General features: G+C 56.3%; 2 protein-coding genes across 2 annotated transcripts in view; one reads left to right on the top strand and one right to left on the bottom strand.

Moving 5' to 3' along the window:
* Window positions 1-1409: 1409 nt before the first annotated feature.
* On the bottom strand, window positions 1410-21149 carry SLX4 (SLX4 structure-specific endonuclease subunit). Its single transcript, XM_044234011.1, has 15 exons — window positions 21119-21149; window positions 19698-20057; window positions 17836-18060; window positions 15698-15887; window positions 14646-14858; window positions 12491-12699; window positions 12087-12403; window positions 11315-11546; window positions 10729-10817; window positions 9737-9883; window positions 8901-9070; window positions 5692-7940; window positions 3839-3938; window positions 2887-3303; window positions 1410-2460 (listed from the first exon to the last, which is right to left on the bottom strand). The coding sequence occupies exons 1-15, from the start codon at window positions 21147-21149 to the stop codon at window positions 2067-2069; spliced, it is 5343 nt and encodes a 1780-aa protein (XP_044089946.1). The 3' UTR covers window positions 1410-2066.
* A 1286-nt stretch (window positions 21150-22435) lies between these two features.
* The window catches only part of DNASE1 (deoxyribonuclease 1), a 53150-nt gene continuing 51136 nt past the window's right edge, over window positions 22436-24449 (top strand). The window contains exon 1 of the mRNA XM_044233718.1: window positions 22436-22549. The gene's annotated coding sequence lies outside the window, so the exon portion shown is untranslated. The remainder of the gene's footprint in view (window positions 22550-24449) is intronic.

Genomic DNA, 24449 nt, shown 5'->3' on the forward strand with positions numbered 1-24449 from the left:
GGGGACTCCCTTGCCCGGACCCTGCTCGAGCTGGGCTGTGACTGCCCTGTGGAGCAACCGTGGCCAGGCCAGCCACAGGAAGTGGACAGGCAGGGGAGGGCTCAACACAGCACAGCAAGGCATGGGAGCCATGTGGCTTTCCACTGCTCTGGGGCTCAGCACGCTGTTTTCTTGAGCTGAGTACCCCTCACGAGGCCGAGCAGGGCTTCTGGAAGGCAGCATCTGTCTGCCCACTGTGCAGCAGGCCCACTGCAAGCCTCGCTCATCTACATCAGATTCCTTCTCAGGGAGCTGGACCTAATTTTCTGGTTGTGAGTCAGTAGGTCTGGCTTCTGTGGAAAGGTCAAGGACACTGCCTGTTCTCTGGTTGTGGGGGTGTCTTTACCACAGCGCTGGTTTTTAACCCTTTGCCTGCCTTGCATATGGGCTCAGGCCCTGGCCAGGCCCGCTGCTGGCCCCTACTGGTCCCTGGGGACACACTGAATAGACCTGACCTGGCCAAGGCCCTCAGCCACCAGGCCTTGCTTTCCCCATACCTTTCCCTCTTCTGCAGCTTTTTACCTGTTTCAACCCCTCCCCCAATATCTTATCAACCTGCACATGGTTAAGCTTCCACTGGCCATCTGGGCTGCCTTCCGTGGAGCAAGGGCTCCCAGTACACCCACAGCTACCCATCCAAGTCTAGGGTCTCCATAAGGAGTCAGTGAAGCCAGGTAAGGACTCCAAGTGACCTCTCACCTCCCAAACCCCACCTCACTTCCCCTAAAACAAGTCCATACTAGGGTAGGGAAGCAAGTCCTTGGTGTAAGAAACACCTGGTACCTTCTATACCAGGCCAAGATTCCATCTTTAGTCTCCTCTGCTGTTAGCCATGAGATCTGAGCCCCGGCATCCTACAGCGTGTGTTCAAAAAACACTTTCACCTCCCTAGATGCTGTGTGCACCTAAGGCCCAGCTTACAGTGCCCTTCCTCTCTCAGGAAGCTGTCCCTTGAGGCCACCTAAGCACGGACCCTCACATCCAGCATGGGGACAAGTCAGTCTGGCTGAAGCCTAGAAGCACTCGCTAGCTTCTGACCGCTCTCCACCGGGCCCAGGACACAGCAAGCATCACAGGCTCATCTCGGGAAAATGCAGACCCTGACTCAGTGGGTCTGGGCAGGCCCAAGGCTGTATCTGTAACAATTCCCAGGGTCACAGGGCTGGGTCCCAGGCCGCAGCAAGGGGCTGTCTGAAAGTGGGCGAATGGATGAACACACATCTCTTATCTAAGAACCAAAGGGACATGAGAAGCCAGCAGGCCTGGCTCAGGCCTTTCGCAGACTCGTGTGTGGAGGCAGTGAGGGAGCTGGGGGCGAAGCTCCCAGCCAGCTTCCCTCATTATCTTTCTACAGTGGAGCATCTGGAAGATTTTTATAAAGCCTTTTTGTTTTTATTGCACATCATAGAAAATGGACTGCACTGTATTTAAAACAACGAGACATTCACAAGGATGTAGACGCCCCAACTTTTCTTCCTTTCTGGCCGTCACCTGTGTTCCACCCCACTCCAGAGGCCAGAGACAGCCTTACTACACACCGACAGAGCTAGTTAACAAACAACAGGCGGATTCTGGGGCCTTCGGAGCTGTGCTGGGCCCTCCTGCACTGCCTAGTTTAGAGACTGCTGGTGACAAGGACAGGTGTCTGGGCCAGCTGAGGCCAGGTGGCACGAGAGGCTTGTGGATACCTGGTGTGCTAGCGGAGGCTGTGATTGGAAGAGACGGCAGGGCAGGGGCAAGCTGGCCCTGGGCATCCGTCTCAGGATGGGGACACTGTGTGTCTGAAGAACCCCGCCTGCCGCCCCTCTGAAGCACCCGGGGGCATGGCGGGGTTAAAGGGAGACAAACAGCGGGCACCAACAGAGGGAAGGGCCATGGGTGCCACGCTCTGAACACGACCCCAGGAAAAGGAGTTGGGGACAGCCGACCCAGCTCGGTGCCATGGCCCCTCTCATGGGGGAAGGATGCGGTCCCCAGACCCAGAAAGGGCCGTGGAGGCCTGGCTCGCTGCCGGCGGCTGCGGAGCCTCACAGGCCGCTGACGGCTTGTGATGCGGAGGGACGGACCGGCCTGGCGGCTCGGCCCCTCTTCTTGCCCACCGGCTGCCGCCTCTTCCTGCGGAGCTTCTCCTTCCGGGCCGCGGCGGTGGTGAAGGTGATGCAGTGAGCGTCCAGGAAGTCCAGCAGCTTCTGGGTGGCCACACGGATGCCGTGCTGCTTCAGCTCGGCCTGCAGCTCGGCCAGCTCGAAGGGCTGGTACAGCAGGACCTTGCGGTAGAGGGCCGGCCTGGAGCGGATGTAGTGCCTCACAGCCTCCTCTGTGGCTGCTGCGGGCACAGCCGCCTGGGACGCACTGCCCTCCTCTTCGCCCTCATCGTCCTCTGCAGACTCAAAGGCCGCTCCAAACTCACAGGAAGAAGAGCTGAAAGGGACGAGAAACACCCTGTGACACTTGTCCTCCCCAGCGCCCGAGACCAGGAACTCCTCTGATGGAAGGAGTGCGGGGGTCCCCTGCAGAGCCCGACCCCAGCATGGATGGCCTCCCTGGGAGGCGGGAAGCTCCAGGCTGCCGTGCTTCCAGCCCCCCAGCCACCTGCCTGAGCAGGCTCCGACCCTTGGCCATAGTCCACTGCCAGCAGCCAGAGAGCATCCTGTGCGGTGAGGACACAGGAGCTCCAGAGGTCTGCTTAGGAGGCCCACAGGGGATGGCCCTTCACCCCAATGGTGTCTCCCAGTTCCAATCCAGAAGACAGTGGGATTTCAAGGCATTAGGCCTGGCTTCTGCCAAATCCCAGACCCGGGGTCAGGGCACCTATGAAGCCCCTGGCCCTGTCCTCCATCCCATTACCTTAGAGAGCTAAAGGAGCTGTCACTGCTGTCCACAGAGGAGGCCACTGATTCCTGGGAGGCTGGGAGTTGGGCGTCCCCATCAGGGTCTGGAGGCCCCTCCCTGACCGGTGAGGAGCTCATGGGAGGCATGCTTCCACCAGGCTGTTTCTTCTGATGTCGGGGGCCCTTGGTCTTAGTGGAGCCCTTGGACCTTTGGGAAAGAGGGCCAGAAGTGGCCTCCAGTCGGGCACGGCCAGCGGCCCTGGGAGCCTTGGAGGTCCTGCTGGCGTGGGTCTGGCTGTGCAGAGCCTGCGGGGGCCCCTGGGAGGACTGGCTCTCATTCTCCGAGTCAGACTCGAGAGTCTGGTGAGTGTACTGGAATATCTCCTTCAGCTTTAGGACCATCTGGCGTTTGGGTAGAGGGCGGACCCCAAACCTGAATGGGAAAACAGGTGAACTTCAGCACAGGGCAAACAGTTCTCAGCAAATTAATGGCTTTGTGTAAATGAAATCTTAAAATGCCTGACTTTCGTGAGCACATTCTGCATTGCCAACTGGGTTTACTCTGAAGAATACTCCAGAAGGGCCAGACCCCGGTTCAGTGATGATGGCAGTGATAACACTTCTGGGACCCAAGGTGAAGGGCACACTGATTGGGATGACAGTTTTCGTGTTCTTCTAAAAAATGGGGTCTCTCTTGAGACTGTTAAGGCAAGGGCCCATGTCCGTCCATAGGCCCATGCAGATCTACCAACTGAGGGGCGGCTGGGGTCTCATCTCTCAGCGTCTCAGGGTAACTTGTAGTCTGGGGAACAGTGTGTGGAGAGCCAGCAGTCACACAGGCTCCCATCGCCCTGCAGCTCCTGCTACCAGACCCCCATCGCTGGTCTCCAACTCCTAGCCTCGCCAAGCCCCGACCCGTACAGGGGGGCGGGGACCACTCCAGAGCAGGTCTGAAGACCAGCACCCACCTATCCAGTTCTTTCTTCAGTACCGGAGTCTCCATGATGGAGTACCTTGGCATGGGTGTTATGGGCACTTTCGGGGGCAAGTTCTTCCGATTAGCACCTTCTAGGTAGAACAAAAGAAACACGTTTCAGCACAGGGGACCTGGATTTACCTCTTCTGGGCTCAGCAGCAGCACAAGACAAAGAGTGCGTTTGAAGAAAGCCCGGCCGCCATGCTGCCGCACCCCGTCCCCGCTGGACGCCGGCCCTGTCTTCCCACTGGAAAGCATCACACAGCACGTGACTAGGGCCACAGCGTTGAGCAGTGTGAACAGCGCAGGAAGCAGACTCGTGGCTGCCAGGGGCTGGGGGACCAGGCACAGGAGTGACTGCTGATGGGTGCGGGGACATGTTCTGGGACTAGCACTGATGGCTGCAAAACATCGTTGAGGTAACTGTGCGGTCTGGCTTGTTTTGTGACTGCCGTCTGTCACCCTGCGCTGCTGTGACACCACTGACTACACTCCGCCCCATGACTTACTCATTCCCTAACTGGAAGCCTGTATCTCCCCACGCAGGACATTGTTCACGGACTAAAAACCACGGAACTGTACACTTTAAAGGGTGGACGTCATGGCACGTGCATAATAGCTCAGTAAAGCTGTTGTTTTAAAAAGAAATCAGTGTTTGAAAGGCAAATGGAACAACTTAGGAATATATGGACTTTGGTTTTTATCCTTTTTATGAGCATGCAGCCCTTGGAGACTCCAGTGAAAATAGGATTTTCTCCTGAGAAAATCACAAAATTCTTTATATAATTTGAGAAAATTTGTCACCTCCTGGAAGCCCACCTCGAGTTCAGACTAATAAGGTCCCTGCTCTGAAGTCTGGTTCTCACAGCACCACCAGGGAACTGGCCAGAATGCAAATTCTGGTCTCCACTCTGGGGTGAAGCTCTCCAGACAGCTCTGATCCCCACTCAAGGCCGAGAGTGCCGGTCAGTCGTGCCCAGCTGGTCTCGGATTTGGGGAGGAAATGGAACACCAGGTCGCGTACACGTCCTCTGCCCATAGGCTGCTTCCTTGTGACCAGTCACTGCTTTGCACAACCCTGCCCCTTCCCGGCCCTCCCAGCATCTGCCTGACAGGGGACCAGGCATGGGCAGCAGCTCCTCAAGGGGCTGACCCTGGGGGCTCTGACTCTCCCCTGTGACTGACATGAGCTGGGAAACTGCACCCCTCCACGGGCTTGGAGGGGTAGACGACAAAGGGCTGAGGTTCACAGCCAACCCCCAACCCTCGCCACATCTGGGGTTGTTTTAATCGGGATGGAAATTCACCTAAAATTTTAAAGTGCACAATTCAGAGGCACTTAGTACATTCACAGCCTCTGATTCACTGCACCCACCACCTCCAGCTCCGAAGCAACCTCATCGCCCCCAGAGGAGGTTCCGCACCCCCACACACCCCCAGTTCTCCTCTGCACCCCACCCCCCGTCTTGGCAGCTGCTTGTCTACGTTCCGTCTCCACAGATGTGCTCGCTCTGGACATTTCAGATAAACGCAGTTGCGTGCCGGGGGGCTCTCACAGAGCACCTGTTTCCGAGGCTCATCCACAAGGTGACCCAGGTCAGCGCTGGTTCAGTGTCCTCGAGTGGGGTCCACAGATGGGGGCTTTTAACAGGGGCCCAAGGAGTCATGGGACCCGGCTAAGCAGCAGGTCTGAGAGCAAGCCCCTCCTTCCTCCTCAAGAGAGGGGTGGGGTGAGGCTCGCCGCAGCCCAGCAGGCCCCGCAGCCCCGCCACCCCACACGGTCTCCACTGCCCCCTCCAGCCCCTCTGTGTAAAGCAGTGTAACCACTACCCTCCCACTACTCACTTGGTGTCTCCAGCGCTTCTGAGTTCTGAGCAGCAACATCAATGCTCGGTGTCTGGGCTGGAGGAAGCAGCTCTGGAGACTTCTGGTCCTCTCCATCCCAGTCGTCCCACAGAGCGGAGTTCAGAAAGCTCAGCCTGCGGCTCCCAGGTGAGCTGGCCCGAGAGGACTTCTCTTGAGACTTTCTCTGGCCAGCGCAGCTTCCGCGGGCAGGGGCGGTGGCCGGGAGGGCTGGGGAGTGGCAGCCACTGCCGTCTAGGGCCTCCCCGGCCTTACCGCCAGGACTGCCAGGGCTCAGGGGGCCGGTCCGCTCGAGGTTCAGGCGGTCAATGGGAATCGGCGAGAGGGGCTCCACGTGCCAGTGGCACTCGTCCACCGGTATCGGAGGGTCGCCGTCCAGCAGGGGGCTGCTGTTTGCCTGCCGCGAGGCTGCCTCCTGCTCATCCTCGCTGTCCTCCACCTCCACCACCTCGCTGGCGATGGCCTGACTCAGCAGGCCGGGCCCCGGGGGGCAGTGCTTCTGGGACTGCCTGGTGAGATCGGCGAAGCCGACAGAGACGGGACAGGGAGCTGGAGAGCCGTGCTGGTGGCGCCCGGGGTGGGGCCTCCTAGAAGGGTTCTGGTTGTCGGGGCTGCCTGCATAGGTGGGGACCAGGCATGATGATGACATCTGGGGGGTGATGACCGAAGACTTACTTGCAGCTTTGGGCCCACCCCTGTTTTCTAATGGGACCCAGGGCTTGACCTGAGCCATGTGGTCCACCGAAGCCCTGGACCCGAGGCCTGTTACCTGCGTCTGCGAGGAGGAGTCCCGGCTTCTGCTGGCCAGTGGCGTGGCGGGCACGAGCCATGAGGTATCCGTGGTGCTGTCCTCCTCGGGGCTGCTCTCGGGGTCACATGACCGCCGAGGGGTCCCTCTGCCCCCCGTAGAACCCCGGTTCCCTGCTGGCCTCTCCTCCCCGCCCTGCAAGGAAGCCTCTCTTCTCACTGGGCTTTGGAGAATTTCCTGATCTGCATCGACATCGATGACAGAAAATAGCTCAGAAGACTTGGGGCTAACTTCTAGAACTTTCCTTCCTTCCAGGGGACCATTAAAACCTGACTTTATTTTGCTTTGTTCTAGCTCCAGTTCTTCATCTGAATCCAATAGAAGAATAATCTCATCTTCTCTGTTCTTGCTGGATGGAGCGTTCTGAGATCTGGAGTTCAAACAGGCAGGTTTTGACTGCGTTAGGTCGATGGATGGAGACTTCTCTGGGGAGGTCAGAACCCCTTTATTTCTGCATTCCAATAAGGAACCACGGTCCTCACCCTTCTGGAGGCCTGGATCTTGAAGTATCGTGAGGAGGCTCCTGCTCCTCCTCCGCTTTGCTGGGGAGTCCTGGGAGGTCACCCCAGAAGCTCTGCCCTGCGGCTGGGGCCCTGGCGAGGGTGACTCGCCCCTGAGACAAGGACGAGGGTGTGATGGGCCGGGACTCTGGCCTCCAGGGGACTGTGACAGGCACGGGCTCCACGGGGGTGTCTGCCGGAGAGCAGGGGCACAGGGGCTCCCTGCCCTTGGTCCCAAGACCATGCCATTGGCTTCCTGGAGATGGCTCACGATCTGGGACAGCCCACGGCATCTTCTGGGAGTTGATGAGCACGGCCGGGCCTCAGGAGCATCAGCTGAGCACCAGAACCTGCCTTCCCTTCTCCCTTCCCTGCAGCCCCCAGGAGGAGGGGAGCCAGAACGACCCAGTGCTTCCTCTGGCGCCCCTGCTTTCTCCTCATCCACACACTGGCCCTGGAGTGGCGGGGGCGTGGATTGTCTCATGCTTCTCTGTTTGGCTGGGGCCTCTCCTCTTTCCTGACCAGATGATTCCATTTGTTCTGCATTTTCTGACTGTTCGCTGATCTCGTCACTTGCTAGGATTTGAGCAGACACTGGACCATTGTCCCCAAACTGGTCAGTTTCTTCCTTGATCTCTGGAGCTCCTTCCCCCTGGTGCAGCTTTCGTTGAGTGGCTGCAAATTCATAAATTTCTTCCATTTCTGCTTCATTCACTTTTTCTCTGTCTTCTTCAAGGCTCTCAGATTTCAACAAAGCCTCCACTTCTTCCTCCTCATCTACCCACACAGACCTCAAGAGTTCTTGGAAGTTCTCTGCGCGGCTTTCACAATCCTTGTCTTCCTTCTGCTTCCACGGTCCGTCCTCCGAATCGCTCACGTCAGGCGCTTGTTCGCACAGAAGAACAAGCTCGCTAACCCCAAACCTGCAACAGAAAATGCCGCGCATCAGTGCCCCGCGAGGCAGCAGCCAGGCGCCCAGTGCTGGTGAGGATCGGGGTGCGAGTCCTCACAGAGATGACAGCCAGGCCTTGGCCCGGGCCTTTTCTGCGCCCTTGCGGCGATGGTGCCCGTGCACAGCCAGCAACACCCCAGGCCACAGAGCTCAAGAAGAGACTTGGGGACCTTCAGGGCAGGGTTCGCTAACTCTACTGCCCAAACACAAAGGGGTGTGTCACATCGAGTGGATGGTGACAGGAGTTGTGCTGCAGAGCTGGTGAGTCTGCTGCCCTGGGAGGCCCCGAAAGCTCGGAGACCGATGCAAACCCCAGACACCAGATCAGCCCCGGTCAGCCGGGGCCAGCGGTGCACCAGCCTGCTGCCTTCTTGAGGCTCCCTGGTCTGATGGCCACACTCAGGACCCGGAAGGCCATGCTGATCCCTTCCCAGGAGTGCAGCTGAGGGGCGACAGGGCCTAGCGCGAGCACGGCTTTCTCCCAGAGGCCCTTAGCCCTGTCAGGAGCTATAACAGCTTGCTTTGCTGAGCCACCTGCCGCCTCTCCCAACACGGCGCGGATGAGCTGAGAGCCTGCACACCCCCAGGAGCTACACAGGCATTACGCTCTGTTCACACTCCCATTCCCAGGGACCTGGGAAAGAATAGCCACCATTCAGCTTCTGTGGCCAAACGACCAAGGAGTGGCACCGTCTGGGGAGCTAAGAGCCATGTGACCTGGCAGAGGCCGTCTTCAGCCAGCGCTGGGCTCGCCTGCCAGTGTCCGTTCTGGCCAGAATGCCAGTCACTACATCCTGGGCAGGGTCACCACTGAGCATAAACCCGGGGTTAATAGGTCCTGGAAGGACTCAGCCCTGCGCCTCCTGCAGGCCATCAACCTGCTCTTTGGTTAATGTCAGACGCCAGAGGTAAACGGGAAGAGCCACCGGACCTGTGGGCCAGAGCACAGAGGTCAGGGGCCAGCCGGGGAGGCACGCCGGGGTCCGCAGTGTAGAGGTAGTGCAGGAGCGCGCGGGCGGCCTCGGTGCTCACGTCACTCAGCAGCACACGCTGGCTCCGCGGGTCGCCGTCCTCCACAACGAAGAAGCCTTCGCTGTTCACCTGGGAACGAAGTCCAGTACAGAAGGGTTACGACCTCCCAGACAGGATGTGGGGCCACACAGAGGGCCTGGGTGGCTCCGTGCATCCCCACGCCTCCATGCAGCCCGTCCCCAGCACCGGCACTGGCCAGTGTTGCGCCTGTCTACTGGTCAGGAACTCCGGTCAGGCCCTAACACTTCTCGGCTGGCAAAGTCAGACTTTGATAGAGGTTCAGCACCCAACTGGTCCCCTCTCGACAGACACATCAGAGGCACGAGGCCTCTCTGGGAGAGACCGGCAGCGGTTTACTCGATTCCTACAGCACGCATTCAAGTCTCCTGGGTGTTGGCGCAGGTCAGCACAGAAATGTCTGCCAGCAGGTCAATCAGGACTTCATAATTATGGAAACAGAAAAACCGGACAGGTCTGGGGAAAATGGATTTTTATTCAACCGATCAAGCAATATGAGGCTCTCCAATTCTCAGCTCATCTCCTTATACTGCTTCCTAGCCTCAACCGTGTCTCTCCACAGAAGCAGGTGCGCTGAGAGGAGGGAGGGAGGCGGGTGCATGTGTGCGGGGCGCGGAGGGGAGCGAAGGGGGCAGGAGGCCGGAGGTGCGTGTGCGGAAGCTCTCCTGTGCAGAAGCCCTCGGAGCGGGAGGGAGGAGGGGCGGGGACCGTACTCACATACTGCATGAGAAGGGGGCATCGGGCATACAGCACGAACTTGTGGGCGTAAAGCACGTCCCCGCGGTCCGTCTGAAGCTGGACGTCACTCAGCTGTGGGTTATCGACCATGGCTCTGAGGTCGGCCAGCAGCAAACCGAGGGTGAGCTGGAGGGAGGGGAGCAGATGGGTCTCACAGTAAGTTCTCCGACTTCAGGAGTGCCTTGGGCTCCTGTCTGCGGGGCTCCCATGCGGGTCCCCCTTCTGTTGCCCTGAGGCTCTCAGCAGTACATGCTAGTACAACACTAGCTTCTTTCTCAAATTCCATCCCACCGAGTTCCCTGGCTGGACACAGGGCAGAGGGAGGAGACAAGGAATTGGATGCAGCAGTGCTCAGCACTTCCCAAGCACCATGTGGGGCTCCGACGTGACAGGCAGGGACCCTGAGCCCAGGCCGTTCAGGTACCCGGCTGAGAGGAGCCTCAGTCCTTCTCTGACCACGTGCCTTGGTCATCAGGTAGACCTTGGGGTAAGTGTTTGGCTGATACTAATCTACTAACAGAATGACATCCATTCTAAGGAAAACCCAACTTCCAACCAAGTGTCACTGACACAGAACGTGAACTCTCAGTTGGAGACCAGCCAGGACCTGCATGTCCTGAACAAATGGATGAAACGCTGGGGGCATGAGGCCCCCTCATAGAGCAACAGGGATCCCTGTAGGCTCTGAGGACAAAGCAGGTTCCCAGGGCTTGGCTACTGAGGTACCCCCAGAGTTCAAGGACAGAAGGGACAGAAGACTCATGGCAGAGCCCTAGAGGGGGACAGGAGGCTCGTGTGGGCTCTCGCCTGGCTTAGCTCAGCTGCTGAGCGGGCAGCATACTCGTGCGAGGCTCTGGGGGCCGGGTGGGAGCTCCCTGCACAGAGCAGAGGATGTGCTGCGGTGGCCAGGACCCCAGCGCAGGGAGTAGGGCCGGGCCGCGCAGTGCTCGGTGAGGAGCCCTAGTGCTTACCGAAGCGTGGCTGCCCCTGTCCAGGGGCTTCTCCTCAGGTGGCAGGACAAACCCAGTCGGTGGAAGGCCGGTAGGCGACATATCCATCCCTGAGAGAAGGAGCCACAGGTTAAGAGAACATCACCTCCCAGCAGTGTCTGTCTCCGGGAAGGGGCATCAGGTGTCGGTTGGCTGACTCCAGCGGCGTCCCAGACCAGCGCCCCAGACCAGCGGCCCAGACCGGCGCCTCAGACATGCTCTTTACCCTAAGGCTTCTTCACTGCGAGCAAACCACCGAGTTTTGCTGCACGCCCCCAGAGGTACACAGGTAGTAAAAATGGACAGTCTGCACAATCACTGGCTCTGGGCAAGGGCTCTGTCGTCGGTTCAAGTTGGAGAAAACTGATGGACTCACCTGTACGACATCCATCTTTGAGGAAAAAAGGGAAAGCGCTTATAGAGACTGCACTCTCCCCACCATATGAGGACAAGCCAGAGAACCTTGAATCTGAGCGACTGTCCCCAGGCTATAAGGTCATGGCCACAGCTGTGGGGAGGGAGGACCAGGAGGGCAGGGCTGGCCCAGGTGTCCCATCTAGGGTCTTACCTGTGGCCCCTCCTGAGCGTACTGGGCCCCCACTGCAGGGCCACGGGGTGGCACTCAGCCCCTCTCTCGCCAGGTCCACAAGATCCTGCAAGGCCTGGTGCTCTCTCTGGCTGGCAGAGGGTGATGGGTTCCTGGGGCCATGGCCCACAGGCGGAGCACTGGGGAGAGTGGGTGGCGTTTGCATCCCCAGCTCTGGCTGATCAGGCGGCAGCGTGGGCTCCTGGCTACAACCCTGGAAGAATTCAGGAGGCTGAGTCACCGTGTGGCCATGGCTGCAGCCATGGCCAACACAGAAGTTCTGAGAGTGCCAGCCACAGCCCAGAGCAACCCTAGGAAGCTTCTTCCTGTCACCATCTCTCAGCGGGCTCCTCTGTCACGCTGGAGGCCAAGTCTGTTCCATCTACACCTGCGGGGAAGTCCCAGAGGGTGCTGTCCCCTAATGTTATCTGAATGGCCTCAAGCATGCAGCGACTCCAGGCCCACCTGCAGCAGGCTTGTCCGGCTCCTGGGCCGCACTGGGTGGATGACACCATCCCCCAGCATGGGGCCCCAGAATGCGTGTCAAACATGCCCTCACACACTCCAGAACAGGAGAGCCTCCTGTTTTTCCCAGGAGAGCCATCAGCCGCTGTACAGAGGAATATGCTACAGCCGGCACGCCCGACTTCCCACCCTTCCTTCCTTTTTGGACTTTCTGATGATGCCCAGGGCTGCCGTCCTGGCTGCTAGCCTCTGCCTGGAGCCACCTGTGTGCCTAGACGGGAGGACCCACCTTCGTGGGCTGCTGGGGCACCATGGGAGGGACCAGGCTTGCGGTGTAGAAGTCTTCCAGAACCCAGGCCCCAGTCAGGGCGCTGCCCTCCCACAAAAAGTTCTGCTTTCCCCCAGGTGACTGCAGATGCCGTCCGGCCTTCTCCCGCTCTTCCTTCAGGATCCTGCTCGTGGGCAGTGGCGGCGTGCTGGACAGCTCCATCTCCTCTGCGAAGAGCTGGGCCACTCGGTCCTCTGTCTGCCTCCCTCTGGTCTCCAGGTCCTGGACTAACAATGGGGGAGGGCATACAGGTGCTTTCCGCTTACGACTCTTCTTTTCTGAAGGTAAACAGAAGCACAGGGTCAGTGACAGAGCTGCCACACACCCTGAGCCCCGGTGGTAGCAGAGCCGGGGGCCACACCTACCTGCCCCCAGTCTTATCCTCTCGGAGAAAGCGCTTTCCAGTCTGAGCACCGAGGGCACAGCATTCCGCTCCATCTCAGACCGGGACAGAGCCATGGCCACCAGCAGGTCCTCGGACGGCACCTCGGGCTCGTTGACCTTCCATTTCTTCTGCAGCTCCTTCCTCTTGGGGGCTCCCTTCCGCTTCAGACCTCCAATGTGATTGCTGAAGCTTAAAAGGCAGCCAAACAGAAAAGTCAGTGAGGCCAGAGGTCTGAGCACTTCCTGTTCTGAGGGTGTCCTCAGTGGAGGGGAGAGGCCTGGATCCTTCTCCTCTATGGTGGGGAGAGAAAAGGCACAATGTGGACCCATCAGAGGGAAAGACCACTCTAGGCGTTCACTGCGAGTCCCAAACAGCATCCTGTTGCCTCGTGTAACCTCACGATCCCAGGCCAAGTTCAGTGTGGTCCAGAGAGGGGAGGGTCTGGGTCCTTCTATGTGATGCTACCCTGCTAAGTTCCTGGCAGGTGCCCAAAGCTGAGTGGTCCTTGCACACCCCAGCTGTGGCCTAACCCTTCTGGTGGAGCTGCACTCAGTGGCTCTGAGTCAGCTTCCTGGGTTCTATCACCTTCTGCCCTTTGACACTTCAGACGTCCCTCAGGCAGTCCTGCCCACTTTGGCCCTGACAGGATCCCTTCCCCTCCTGCAGGGGCCTGTGGGCATTGCTTCTGCCCAAGGCCCGAAGGAAAGGCCTCCCAGCTGCGACCACCAACATGGTCAGCCGGCCCGGAGGTCAGCGTGTGGCAGCAGCTCCTTTGGGTTGGAGGTGTGCTTAGAGGAGTTTCCAGCTGGGGAACCTAGACTGCCTGGTGAACCCCAACAGGCTGAGCAAGAAATAGGAGGGCAAAAGTGAGAGAGAAACTGGGAGCCCAAACCCAGCTGTGGGGGTGCTCTGGGAAGCACCCTGTACAGACTCATGCTGTCCCTGGGCCCGGGATGGCTCCAGAATCTCAGGCATCGCTCAGGAGATCTAAATAAGCCCTACTTCAGCTCAGCTTCCCGGGAAGCCCACCTGATGACCACTGCCTCCCAGAAGGCCAGGAGCTGTGCCAGCATCTGACTGCCCCAGAGCTCCACGCACCCCAGGCGTGGCCTTCGGGCAGAGGCAGTGCAAAGCCTCAGACCCACACATCTTGTTTCTCATCCCAGGTACTGAAGAAGCTATGCTTCATCTGAGTAGGTGGCTCTCATCCAGTCCTGGCAAAAGGCAAGCCATGGTTTAAAGAGCATCTGTGCCAGGGCCTTTGGGCTTCCAGGTCCGAGATGCTAGTGCTGACGTGCTACGAGACAGACAGGCTCACCAGCAAGAATCTGCCTTGGCCAACCTGACTTCTGCCGCAGGCCTGGCTCAAACGCCCATAACCTGCGTGCAAGGCAGAGGCCAGGACAAACAGAGCCAGCACCCTTGGCCTTCCCTTTGCTCTTGACAGCTTTCAAAGGATAGAAATCCCAAACCTACAGAAGTTCGGGGTCTGCACCAGCTTGTCCCCGTAATGCGGCGTCCACAGCGCCGGAGTGGTACGGAGGGGAGTGGAGCTGCTTGTGTGCCTATGATTTGCTCGCCAAGGACTTGCTCCCGGCAACGGAGCAAGTAGGCCTCCTACTGAAACACCTGAGAATTTAATTCATGCACGTTTAAAAAAAAGGAAAAAAAAAAAAAAAGGCCTGCGTTTCTGTCTTGCCAACTCTGTAAATTATGCTGAGTCCTCTTCTGTGGATAGGAGACACGGGCCGCACGGGGGCAGAAGCCATGGCATGCCACACAGGAATGGGTGAATGGACACGGTCAAGTGCGTTACCAGATTCCTCGCCACTCCAGAGGACACCGGTAGGACCGCGAGAATGGGACAATCTTGGGAAGGTCCTCAGGAAACCAGGCCAACCAGTCCTTTTCTGCAGACACACACACACACACACACACACCCCAGTTGAAAGCCCTGAGGGTGCAGAATGTGTTGCTTCCTCAGTCCCGGCAGAGACTGTGCCTGATTTCCTTCTCAAATGTGTCATTTCCAGAAGCAGGAAGGTTCTAGGGCTCTATTGTTCTCTAACGCCACAAAAGGCTTTCAAAATAAAAAACCAGAGTATTCTGATTTTCCTCCTTTCCATGTGGCTCACCTCGACGCCGGTGTGCCACTGGCCTCGTCAGGCTCAGCCGTCTGCAGCCGCACGGCCTGGAGCAGGAGCTGGGGGCCGACGTCCATCTTCACCGCGCACTGCTTCAAGTGGCTCATTCTGCTCTTCGGGCTGAGAAAGGGCTTGCCACAAATTGGGCATTCGGGGATCCGAGGTGTGGAGGGTGTCAGTGCCTTTTCAGCTTCATCCAAGCACCTGGAGGAAGACAGTCAACACAGGAGAACGCTCTCCCCGGTGACGTGCGTCCATGTCAGAATGGAAAGGCCGTGGGCCCAAGCCTTTTCTCCCGGAGCCAGCTCCTCCACGCAGCTTGCCATTGGCCTCCAAAGCCTCAATTTTGCTTCTGCTAGCGAAGCTGGCTGACGGGAACGAGGACGTGTCTGACAATGGCAGCCCCTCCTGAGTCTGTACCCCGAGGAAGCGAGAGCAGTACGAGAAACACACGGTCGTGCCGCTCTGCGCCCGCATCAGAAAGGCAGAAACTACGTGCACGGCAGCGGGTGAGCAAGACATGGATTCCCCGTCAGATGGGCTTTCTCAGCCATAGAAAGGAATGAAATTCTGACCCATGCCCCAACCCGGCTGAACCTCGAAAACACTGGGCGGAGGAAAGGGAGGCAGACACCAAAGGCGACGTGCGTGTGATTCCACGGACAACCCGAGCAGACAAATCCGCAGACGGGACACCAGTGGCAGCCCGGGGCTGGCGGAGGGGAGGGAAAGCGAGCGCGCACAGGGACAGGGTTTCTCTTGGGGGTAATGAAAATACTCTAAAATTGACATTGGTAATGGCTGCACAATTCTGTGAATATAATCAATAAAAGCCATTGAGTTGTTAACTTTAAGAGGATGAACTGTGTAAACGGGACTTCTCTCTCAATAGCAAGCCATTTGGAAAACCAGTAAGGACAGGCTGACAACAAAGTGCTATGGTCACGGGCAGGTGTCCCAAGAGTCCCACCACAGATTCCCCTGGGTCTGTCACACCCACGGGAGAGGTGACCCCAGAGCGGCGAGAGTCAAGCTGCTCCTACCGGTTCACGTGCTGTTCCCTTCGTGTCAAATTCATGGCTGAGAGGTTCTTTTGACAGATCTGGCAGAAGAACAAGCCCGTCTCCTCCAGGTCAGCCTCCTGAGCCGATGCTCGCTGCTCCCCAAACTCCTGATGCAGGGCCAAGGCCACTGCAGCATCGCTCTCAGTGGCGGGAAGCCTGGGCCCAGGCCCTGTGAGGAGGCACAGTCTGTGAGGACGGGATGCCCCTCAGAGCTGCGCAGCGCCTGTCAGAGCACAGGGACAGCAGAGGCGGCGCAGAGAGAGCAGACCAGCTCCACTGTGCCTCCTGCGGGTATCGTCCGGGGGGGACATAAACAGGGCTCCCGGGGCATAATTCTCAGACTCTAGCACGCCTAAGAACCCCCGGGAAGCTTGTTAAAATGCAGCTTCGCACCCCTGCGGTCTAGGTGGAGCTTCCCGAGACTCCCCACAGGCCAGGAGATGCTGCTGGACCACTGTTTGAGTACCAGCTCCTGAAGAGCCCGCTGTTCCTTTTTCCCACTTCTGCTGAAGTCGTCTATCTCAGGCGGGCCAGGCTTACAAGGCTCCTATCCCAGTAAGTCTAGGTTTTCTCCTCAAAGCTCAGCCTTTCCTACTGCTACGACCCTTCCTAAGCTCGCCCATCCTAGAAGAACCAGGTTAAAGCGAAATGTCTTTCTCTTTTAAAATGCAGAGTCTCCTTCCTAGCATCAGACAAAAGGATGGACTGACTGACTCTGGCCTGGAGACCAGTCCCGCAGTGGCTGGGCCCACTGCCAAATCTGATTTTGCTGGAGCTGACCCTAGGCACTCACAGGGGGATTTGAAGAATTTCATAAATCCCCAGTTCTTGAATATTCCTGTGGCCTCTCACAGGAATGAGGCCAGAAAGGATCACACTTCATTTTGGTGCCGTTTTAAACAACGACGACAAAGACATGGCTTCTCTGTCCTGAGCACTGAGCATTCCTGGGTATGCCATGAAAATCTATGGGAACAGCTGAGTCATGTGTAGGGCAAAAGCTCGTGTCGCAGCTGAGCAACTCTGACACACCCCGTCGGTGCTGCCGGGACTGATGCTACAGCAGCTGTCCTGTCACGTCACTGCCTGGGTGGTCCTCCTCGGTGCCCCCAGGAGGCAAACATGCTACTAGGAGACTACATACTTGTTAGCCTTTGGGCCGTCAACAGTCTCTGCCCGTTTCTTGCCCTTTTGTATATTTTCACCAACGATGAGGGCTTGTGTCATTTAGGGGGTAAAGCTCAGAACCAGGGATCTGATGTGCCTCTGGGGCAGTACAATGGGCCGCGCACAGCAGCTACACCCACGGCACCGCGCTGTCTTCACCTGGGGCCGCCCGGCCGTCCGGTCCCCTCGCCTGTGATACAATCAGAGGCTACAGGAAGTGGCTATGTGACCCCACAAGGAGACAATCAAACAAATCTAGAAAATGGAACTTTTAGACAGTTGTCCCAGACTCTTCTGAAAGTTGGTATCATGAAAAAAAAGACAAGGGGATTGTTCTAGAGTCTAGACTTGAAGAGTCTACTGAACTGTGGCATATGCAGTGTGTGAGACTTGGCTTTCTGGCGGATCCTTGCTCAGAAAAAAAGAAACCAGCTCTAAAGCTGTCCTTGGGACAAGTGGGGAAATGTTGATAAGAACTGGACACTAGGCGACGTTATGGAATCAGGCCAGACAAGAGCACCGTGATCATGTAGATCATCTGTGGGGGGAAGCGCCATCCTGTCTGGCACTTACTTTTGAATGGTTCAGAGGAATCATACAAATTTAAAGATTTAGAAAATGTATGGTAAAGTGTTAACAATCCTTATGTACAGGTTGAGGGTATGGGGGTTTATTGGGAGTATTTCTTTTTGACCTTTCTGTATGTGAGAAATTTCATAATAAAAAGTCCAAATAAAAAGAGGAAAACATACCTTGTCAAAGAAGCTAAGTGAGAAATGACCCAAGGGATCCTTCACTCTCTGGCTAGACACAATGAAGTGGCCAAGGTACAGTGCCAGGCACAGCACTCACCCCCACCAGCAACTCAAGGAATACGCGTTCTTTCCCGGCCCCCTTTCTGCAGAGTTCGAACTCATCCCGGACGGGAATATACAAAACTCCCATCATACCATTCCCTGCCGTCATCTCCTCTGGAGGGCCCGCTGAGGCATTTTCTGCCAGTGCAGCCTGCAGACAGCACCCTTCCGAAGCGCGCAGCAAACGCTCGGGGTCTGCTCTCTTGAACTGCTGCATTCGCTGGAGGACCAGCTCTGCTGTCCGGGGTTTGGAGGGACTCGGAGCCATCACTGTCAGACAGGAAGGAGCCGGCTGGGAGCTGCTGTCCGGAGAAGCCTCTGGCAAAGAGGGAAACATTGACAGGCTTCTGTTCTAGCTGGAGAAACTAAGCCCCTTCCATCACATACAGGTTGGATCCAAGTTTCAAGAGGTCCTTTACCAACTAGCTTAGGTTTAACTCCCAAGTGTGAGTAGGAAATGATTATCAGTAACCTTACTGTTGGCGATAATACAGACAGACCTGTTGGAAATACCCGTGACAGGATCGGGCACGGGGAGTGACTGCTAATAAGCACAGGGTTTCTTTGTGGGGTGAAGAAAATGTTCTACAGGGACGCCTGGGTGGCTCAGTTGGTTAAGCAGCTGCCTTCGGCTCAGGTCATGATCCCAGCGTCCTGGGATCGAGTCCCGCATCGGGCTCCTTGCTCTGCAGGGAGCCTGCTTCTCCCTCTGCCTCTGCCTGCCACTCTGTCTGCCTGTGCTTGCTCTCCCTCTCCTCTCTCTCTGACAAATAAATAAATAAAATCTTTAAAAAAAAAAAAAAAAAAAAAAAAAGAAAATGTTCTACAGTGAGCCCATGGTAATGCTTACGCAGTTCTGCGAGTACGCTAAAACCACTGAACTGCCCGCTTTAGAAGGGCACATAGAACGTGAATTCTTTCTATAAAGTTATTGAAGAAATATTAACGACAAACATTTTTATCTTCCTAGGTCATAAGTTCTCCTCTAACTTGGTGTCCGCAGTTGGGTTCTGGTGAGGCTTCGTGAAGCCCCTGGCAGGTTTATGTGAGTTTCGCAGGTGTGCGTGGGGGTGCGGTTTTCTGGAGGAATCATGCGTAGCTTTCACTGCTCCCAAGGGGCCTGAAGGACCAATGATGTTTCAGTAACACGCCTTATGACAGTCTCTGCGAGCTCATTCTTCACCACTATTCCACTGAGAGATCATGCTGACCGCACGAGTAAAAAACACCAGTTAAGACCAGGAAGTGAAGGTGAGAAGTATTTAGAAACAGAACACAGGAGCCCAAAGATCCTGTGCAAGGCTGGTTCTCGGTTCTGCTTGAAGAATGTATGTTAAACACACGGTTCGGTACACCAAGGGCAGCAGGTAAGAAACCTGCTTCAAGCAAAAAAAGGAAAAGAAAAGAACAAAGGTGGTCGGTGGAGAAAGGAAGGACCTGAAGGTTCTCCCGGGCATTCCACCTATCTGGCAGCTTCCCACTGCCTTCAAGCAGCTTTGCTGGCTCACACCACTGCCAGGTACCCGCCTAGAAGGAATTCAAGACAATGAGAAAAGCAGCATTATTTTCAGCTCACGTGACCTGTGTCAAACGCATAATGTAAACCTTCATAGGAAACTCTCATAGGGCACAGGGCCCCAAACATAATCATGTAGAAAATTCACATAAAGGTTCTATTTTGTACGACCCCTGTTTAAAACAGGAATTGGGTCAACTCTGGTCCTCAGGGGGCTGCCTGTTTTTGTTAATGAAGTTTGGTTGAAACACAGCCCATCTGTTTGCTGACAGATTGTCTGGGGAGTTGAGAAGTTGCAAACAGAGACCAGGGCTGCAAAGCCCAAATAATTTACTGTCTGGCCCTTTTCACAAAGTTTTCTGACCCCTGGTTTAAAACAATACAGTCCCCTCTGGTTTCCTCTCTGGAAACATCCTGGCAGGTGTTCTGGCCCAGTTACCTGTCTGGGTGCTCTGCACACCCTCCTGGAGTGCAGCAGAAGCAAGCACACTTTCCCCTCCATTCTCAGGGGGAGCGGGTTCACTCCTCTGCCACGTGGGTGCCCCTTGCTTTTTAGTCCTTGGGTCCTGGCTGCCGGACCGAGTCTTCTTCTCCCTGGGGCCTTGAAGGGCTTTGTCCTTGGTGGCAGTTGGTTTGGTCCTTTTCGGTTTGCTTATCTGAGTGCTGCTGGAGGTCTTTTGTGTCTTCCTTTCCCCCGACACTTCCTTGGTGACAGTCTTTTTCACCCTTTGGAGAAAGCTGGCGCAGAGTTCCTTAAAATCATCGTCTGACTCATCCATCATCTGACCAGCCTGAAGGCCTGCAGGGGGTCGTCAGAGGCGTGAGGTCTCTCTGGGGGTCTGGGAACGAGCCTGGCAACGTCTCCTTCAGACTCGCAGCTCCATTACGGCTCCCCTCTGCTTCTCACTAGGACACCCGCAGAGTTTGCACAACTGAGCAAAAAGTAGTGTTTTCCCCTCCATAAAGATCCAAAATGCCTTTCTTCAAATTGCATCCCTGTTAAACAGCACGTTTGAAGTTCACATCTGAGAGCTTTTGTTGTCCAGCGGAGGCCTCTGCGATAGGATACATAGGAACTCCATGCTCAAGTGATACTCCAAGATCTCCACAGTGATGAAGCACACTGGTTCGTTTAATGTCACATCTGAAGAAAACCAAACACATCTAAATGTAATGAGACAGACACTGCATTTTATGCCATTTCTTCCAGGAAGGTACAAGAGAATATAGAGCATGGGGAATGTCCTCAGAGTAACATTATCTGTGTCAAATAGGACGGCCTGGTGAACACAAACTCATGGTCTTACAGGATATCACAACACAACACAGGGGGAGGGATCTAAACACCCATCAAAGAAAGAACATGAGCATCTTGAAAGAGTGTTATTTTTACTGAAATCTGGGGAATGAATCCCATGAAGGGTGAGTCACCGCAGAAACAAGATGATGGCCAAATGGAGAAAAACTCTTTCTTAGGCCCTATCAACAGGCAACTTAATGTGCAGAGGGAGGGAGGCAGCCAAGGGAGAGAATACACACGTGAATGGTTGGGAGGAAACAAGACGGGAGCACAGGAGTCTCCTCCATCACTTATGTGAGCAATGTTTCCAAACCAAAAAGGGCCACTTTTCTCCACCGTCTCTCACTTCAAGAGCTCTCCAAACTCAGGTGACCGGAATGGTGACCACTGCAAAACCTTGGTCTTACGGGCATGGTTATTTACACTGGCATGGTTTAGTGGGATTCAAAAATCAAAACTGAATGACCCAGTGACAGAAAAGTGCAATCTCCTCCATCGGAGTAGCCCAACTAATCACCTATCTTTCCTGTGCCGGGCAGACAGGCGTACCTGCAACCTACTCCACATGGCCGGCCCACCCTCCTCTTCCATGTCACCTCCTTATAGAACCTTCCCCTCATCCTTTATCCAAGGGGACCCTCTCCACTCCCATTACTTTCCATCATCACAATTGTACTTATCACCAATTACAGTCATTTGTAATAACATTTATTGAATGCTCACAGTATGCCAGTATGGGTCTAATTGCTTTATAAGTCTAGCTCATGTGACCCTTATGACAATCCTCTTCCATGGACTCTACTGTCATCCCTTCACAGCAAGGAGTCAGACACAAGAATGAGAAACTGGCTCAACTTGACACCACTTTTGAAGTGGAAGGGCTGGGATCAAATCCAAGTGGGTGGTTCTAGGGCATTGGCCCCTACATTTTTATCCAGTTACTATCTGTCCCCTACTAAGCTCAAAACTTGAGGGCACAGACTCATCTATTTTACTCCATATTCTCTTTGGCTGATTAGACACCTGATTAAAAAAAAAAAAACTCGACATTTGTTCCATCACTCAACCGCAAAGACTTTGGTACAATAGGAGAGACGGCTGCAGGGATCCGCGCGTGGATCGGTGTCCGGGCGCCTCAATCGAGCCCGTGGGACGTGGGGAGCTAGTGCAGATTCCACCATCCACACCCCGCGGAGTCTCCACAGGGCTTGTGACGTTAGTCTGACAACAGCCCACCTCCTATACGTGCTCGTTCAGTATTTGCCAAAGGAATCTGCAAGTTTCCAGAGGGCTGGGGACTTGCGTCTACGCCACCCGGCACCCGCGGCTCGCAGCAGGCGCCGAATCAATGAGTGGGCAGCGCGGGGTGGACCCTCCCGCTCCCCCCGACCCGGTGACACACCGCAAGCGGCCGGAGGGGCTCGGCCTGGGGGAGGGCTGCCAAGGACTCAGGCTACGAAGCCAAGCAGCGACTTCCGATCGCCAGCCTGACCCCCGGGGCCGTGACCCCGTGGGTACCCGATCCCCTCCTCACCCTTCCTCCCTCCAGGCGGCCCCAGCCCCCTCCACCCGAGCGTTGCTCCTGCCTCTCTCCACCGCGGGCGAGAAGGGCTCTTCTCCGTCACCCCCGACAGCGAGAACGGCCCCAGGTGACTGGACCTCCTCTCCCGACTGCAGATTCCCAGCCCTAAAAGCCCGACTCCTCCTACCTCCGGCGCCGCCGAGGCACCGTCTCAACGGAGAGCCTCGCGCCTACGCATGCGCCAACCGGCGCCCCCGCCCCTAACTCCCGGCGAAGGACGGCGCCCGCGCAGGCGCGGAGCGGCCCGAGCGGCCCTCTTCCCGTCGTCCTCTGCGATCTAGGCGCGCAGCTGAGAGCGCTTCCGGACCGCTCGAGGTGGCGCGCGGCTGAGGGCTGTGCTCGAGGCCGTGGTGGCCTCAGGTGTTCGCGGCGCCCTGCGGAGTCTGTGAAGTGTTAAGGACCAGGCAAAGTAAGTTGAGGGCCCCGCCGCAGTATTTAGTTGCAGTTTGGGTCCCCTACGGTGCTCACAGGAAATGTTTGCGGATGGAGGGACGACCCCTCGGAGCGCACGTGCGGAGGAAGGGTCTGGGAGACGCGCCGAGCGCGGCGGGTCGGGGAGGGACAACCTCCTGGCCGAGGTGGTAGCGGGCGTACGGAGGCCAGAAGGCCGGGGGGGCGGTGGCCGTGTGAGGGAGCAGCGGAACGCCGTCGGAGCTGGCGGGTGCTCGCGGTCACGTGTCGCCGGAGGGCTTAGCTGCGGTCTCCAGCTTGAGGATCTTGTGGCTGCGGGCGGTGGCGCTCGGGATTTGGAGCCCCGGCCCGCGGGCGCTCGGGAGACGTCGGCGCACGTGCGGAAGGACCTGTGGACGCCAGACTGGAGGCCGGGGGAGCCCCTGGGAGAACGCGGTAACGCTCAGGGGAAGTGAGCGTGGTCCCGGGTGGACGTTGGGCGCGTACGCAGGCGTTAGCGTTGACGTTCGCAGCTTCCCGGCCTAGCGTCCGGAGTGCGGTGTGGGTCCGTGCACTGAGACTGCGAGCGGCTGTGGGAGCACGAGAATACCTTTAGGTGGGTTTGTTTCCGAGACGGAACACTGTAGGATTCACTCCTTAAAAGTGTACAATTCGGTGGTTTTTCGTACATTCGCAAGGCTGTGCAGTCATCACCGTGTCATTCCCGAAGGTTTTGTAAATCCAAATGGAAATCCCTCTGTCCAGGAGCAGATGCCCCCTCTCCCCCGGCGTTCCCTCTCTCCTGGGCCCACAAACCACTGTTGCTGGGGACTGGCCTGTCCAGTTCATTTTCTATAAATGCCTTGTGCAGGACGAGGCCTCTTGGTCTGGTGTGTACTTGGCACGATGTCTTTAAGGTCCATCCATGTTGTGGCATGAACTGGTTCTTCCCTTCTGAGTGGCTGAATAATACTCCCTTGCGTGGCTGTTATGCCCTGTTTATCAGTCGGTGGACTTTCTGGCTGTTAGGAATAATGTGGGTGTGAACAAAGTTGCAGGAGTTTGTGTTTTCAGTTTTCTCGGGTATATACCTAAGAATACAGTTACTTGGTCCTACGATATTTAGTTGCGAGTAAGCTCATCGGACTCCCAAGAGCTTTTTCCCTATGGTTTGGGGAACCTAAGTTGTAATACGGTTTTCAGTTGGATTAGTTCAGTCAACAGCTCAAGAGTAGTGGCCGCACAGAGGCATAGTTGGAGTGGAGTATCTGATTTGTACCCGTGGGATTTTAATTTATAGAGGTGACTGGGTGAGAACATAGAGAGGCCAGTGCCATTGGAAGAATTTGTTTTATTTCCAGATAGAACAGGGTATGTCATGCCACATCGGGCCCCAGGGAGGGTTTTGGTCAGGAGGCAGAGCCGAAGACAGGGGAAAACCTAGTTCCCAGCCTTTATTCCTTGAGAAGCGTGAGGCAGGCCAGAAGAAACATTTCAGGACTGGCTCGTTTTAATTCCTGTGGGCTTTGGGCTATAGCGGCTAGTTGCCTGGTCCCTGGCCCTGGGATGATTGAGGGAGTGGAAAATATTGGTTTGGTCTGTGAGCATTAAAGAAGTTGATTGTTTGGGATGTGACAGGCTGCTCCCAATTAAGTTGATCACCATCCTTAGGAATTAGCTAGCCCTGGGAAGGGCAGTCTCTCCCCGCCAGCAAGGTTTTTAAGATGTCAGAACATAATAAGATACAGAAAATTTTAAAACATGATTGATTCACATGGCTGGGTTGATAATGAAGGCCGTTGTAAAGGTGGTGCTGGTTTTTCTCTAGTTGAATTGAAAGTGCAGGACCTCAACCAGTTTAGAACTCAGATCTCGTACCGGCTCCGGGAAGAAACCCCTCCGTTCTGAAGGAAAAAACC

The sequence above is a fragment of the Neovison vison genome, chromosome 14 (assembly GCF_020171115.1).
Source record: "Neovison vison isolate M4711 chromosome 14, ASM_NN_V1, whole genome shotgun sequence".
NCBI lineage: Eukaryota > Metazoa > Chordata > Mammalia > Carnivora > Mustelidae > Neogale > Neogale vison.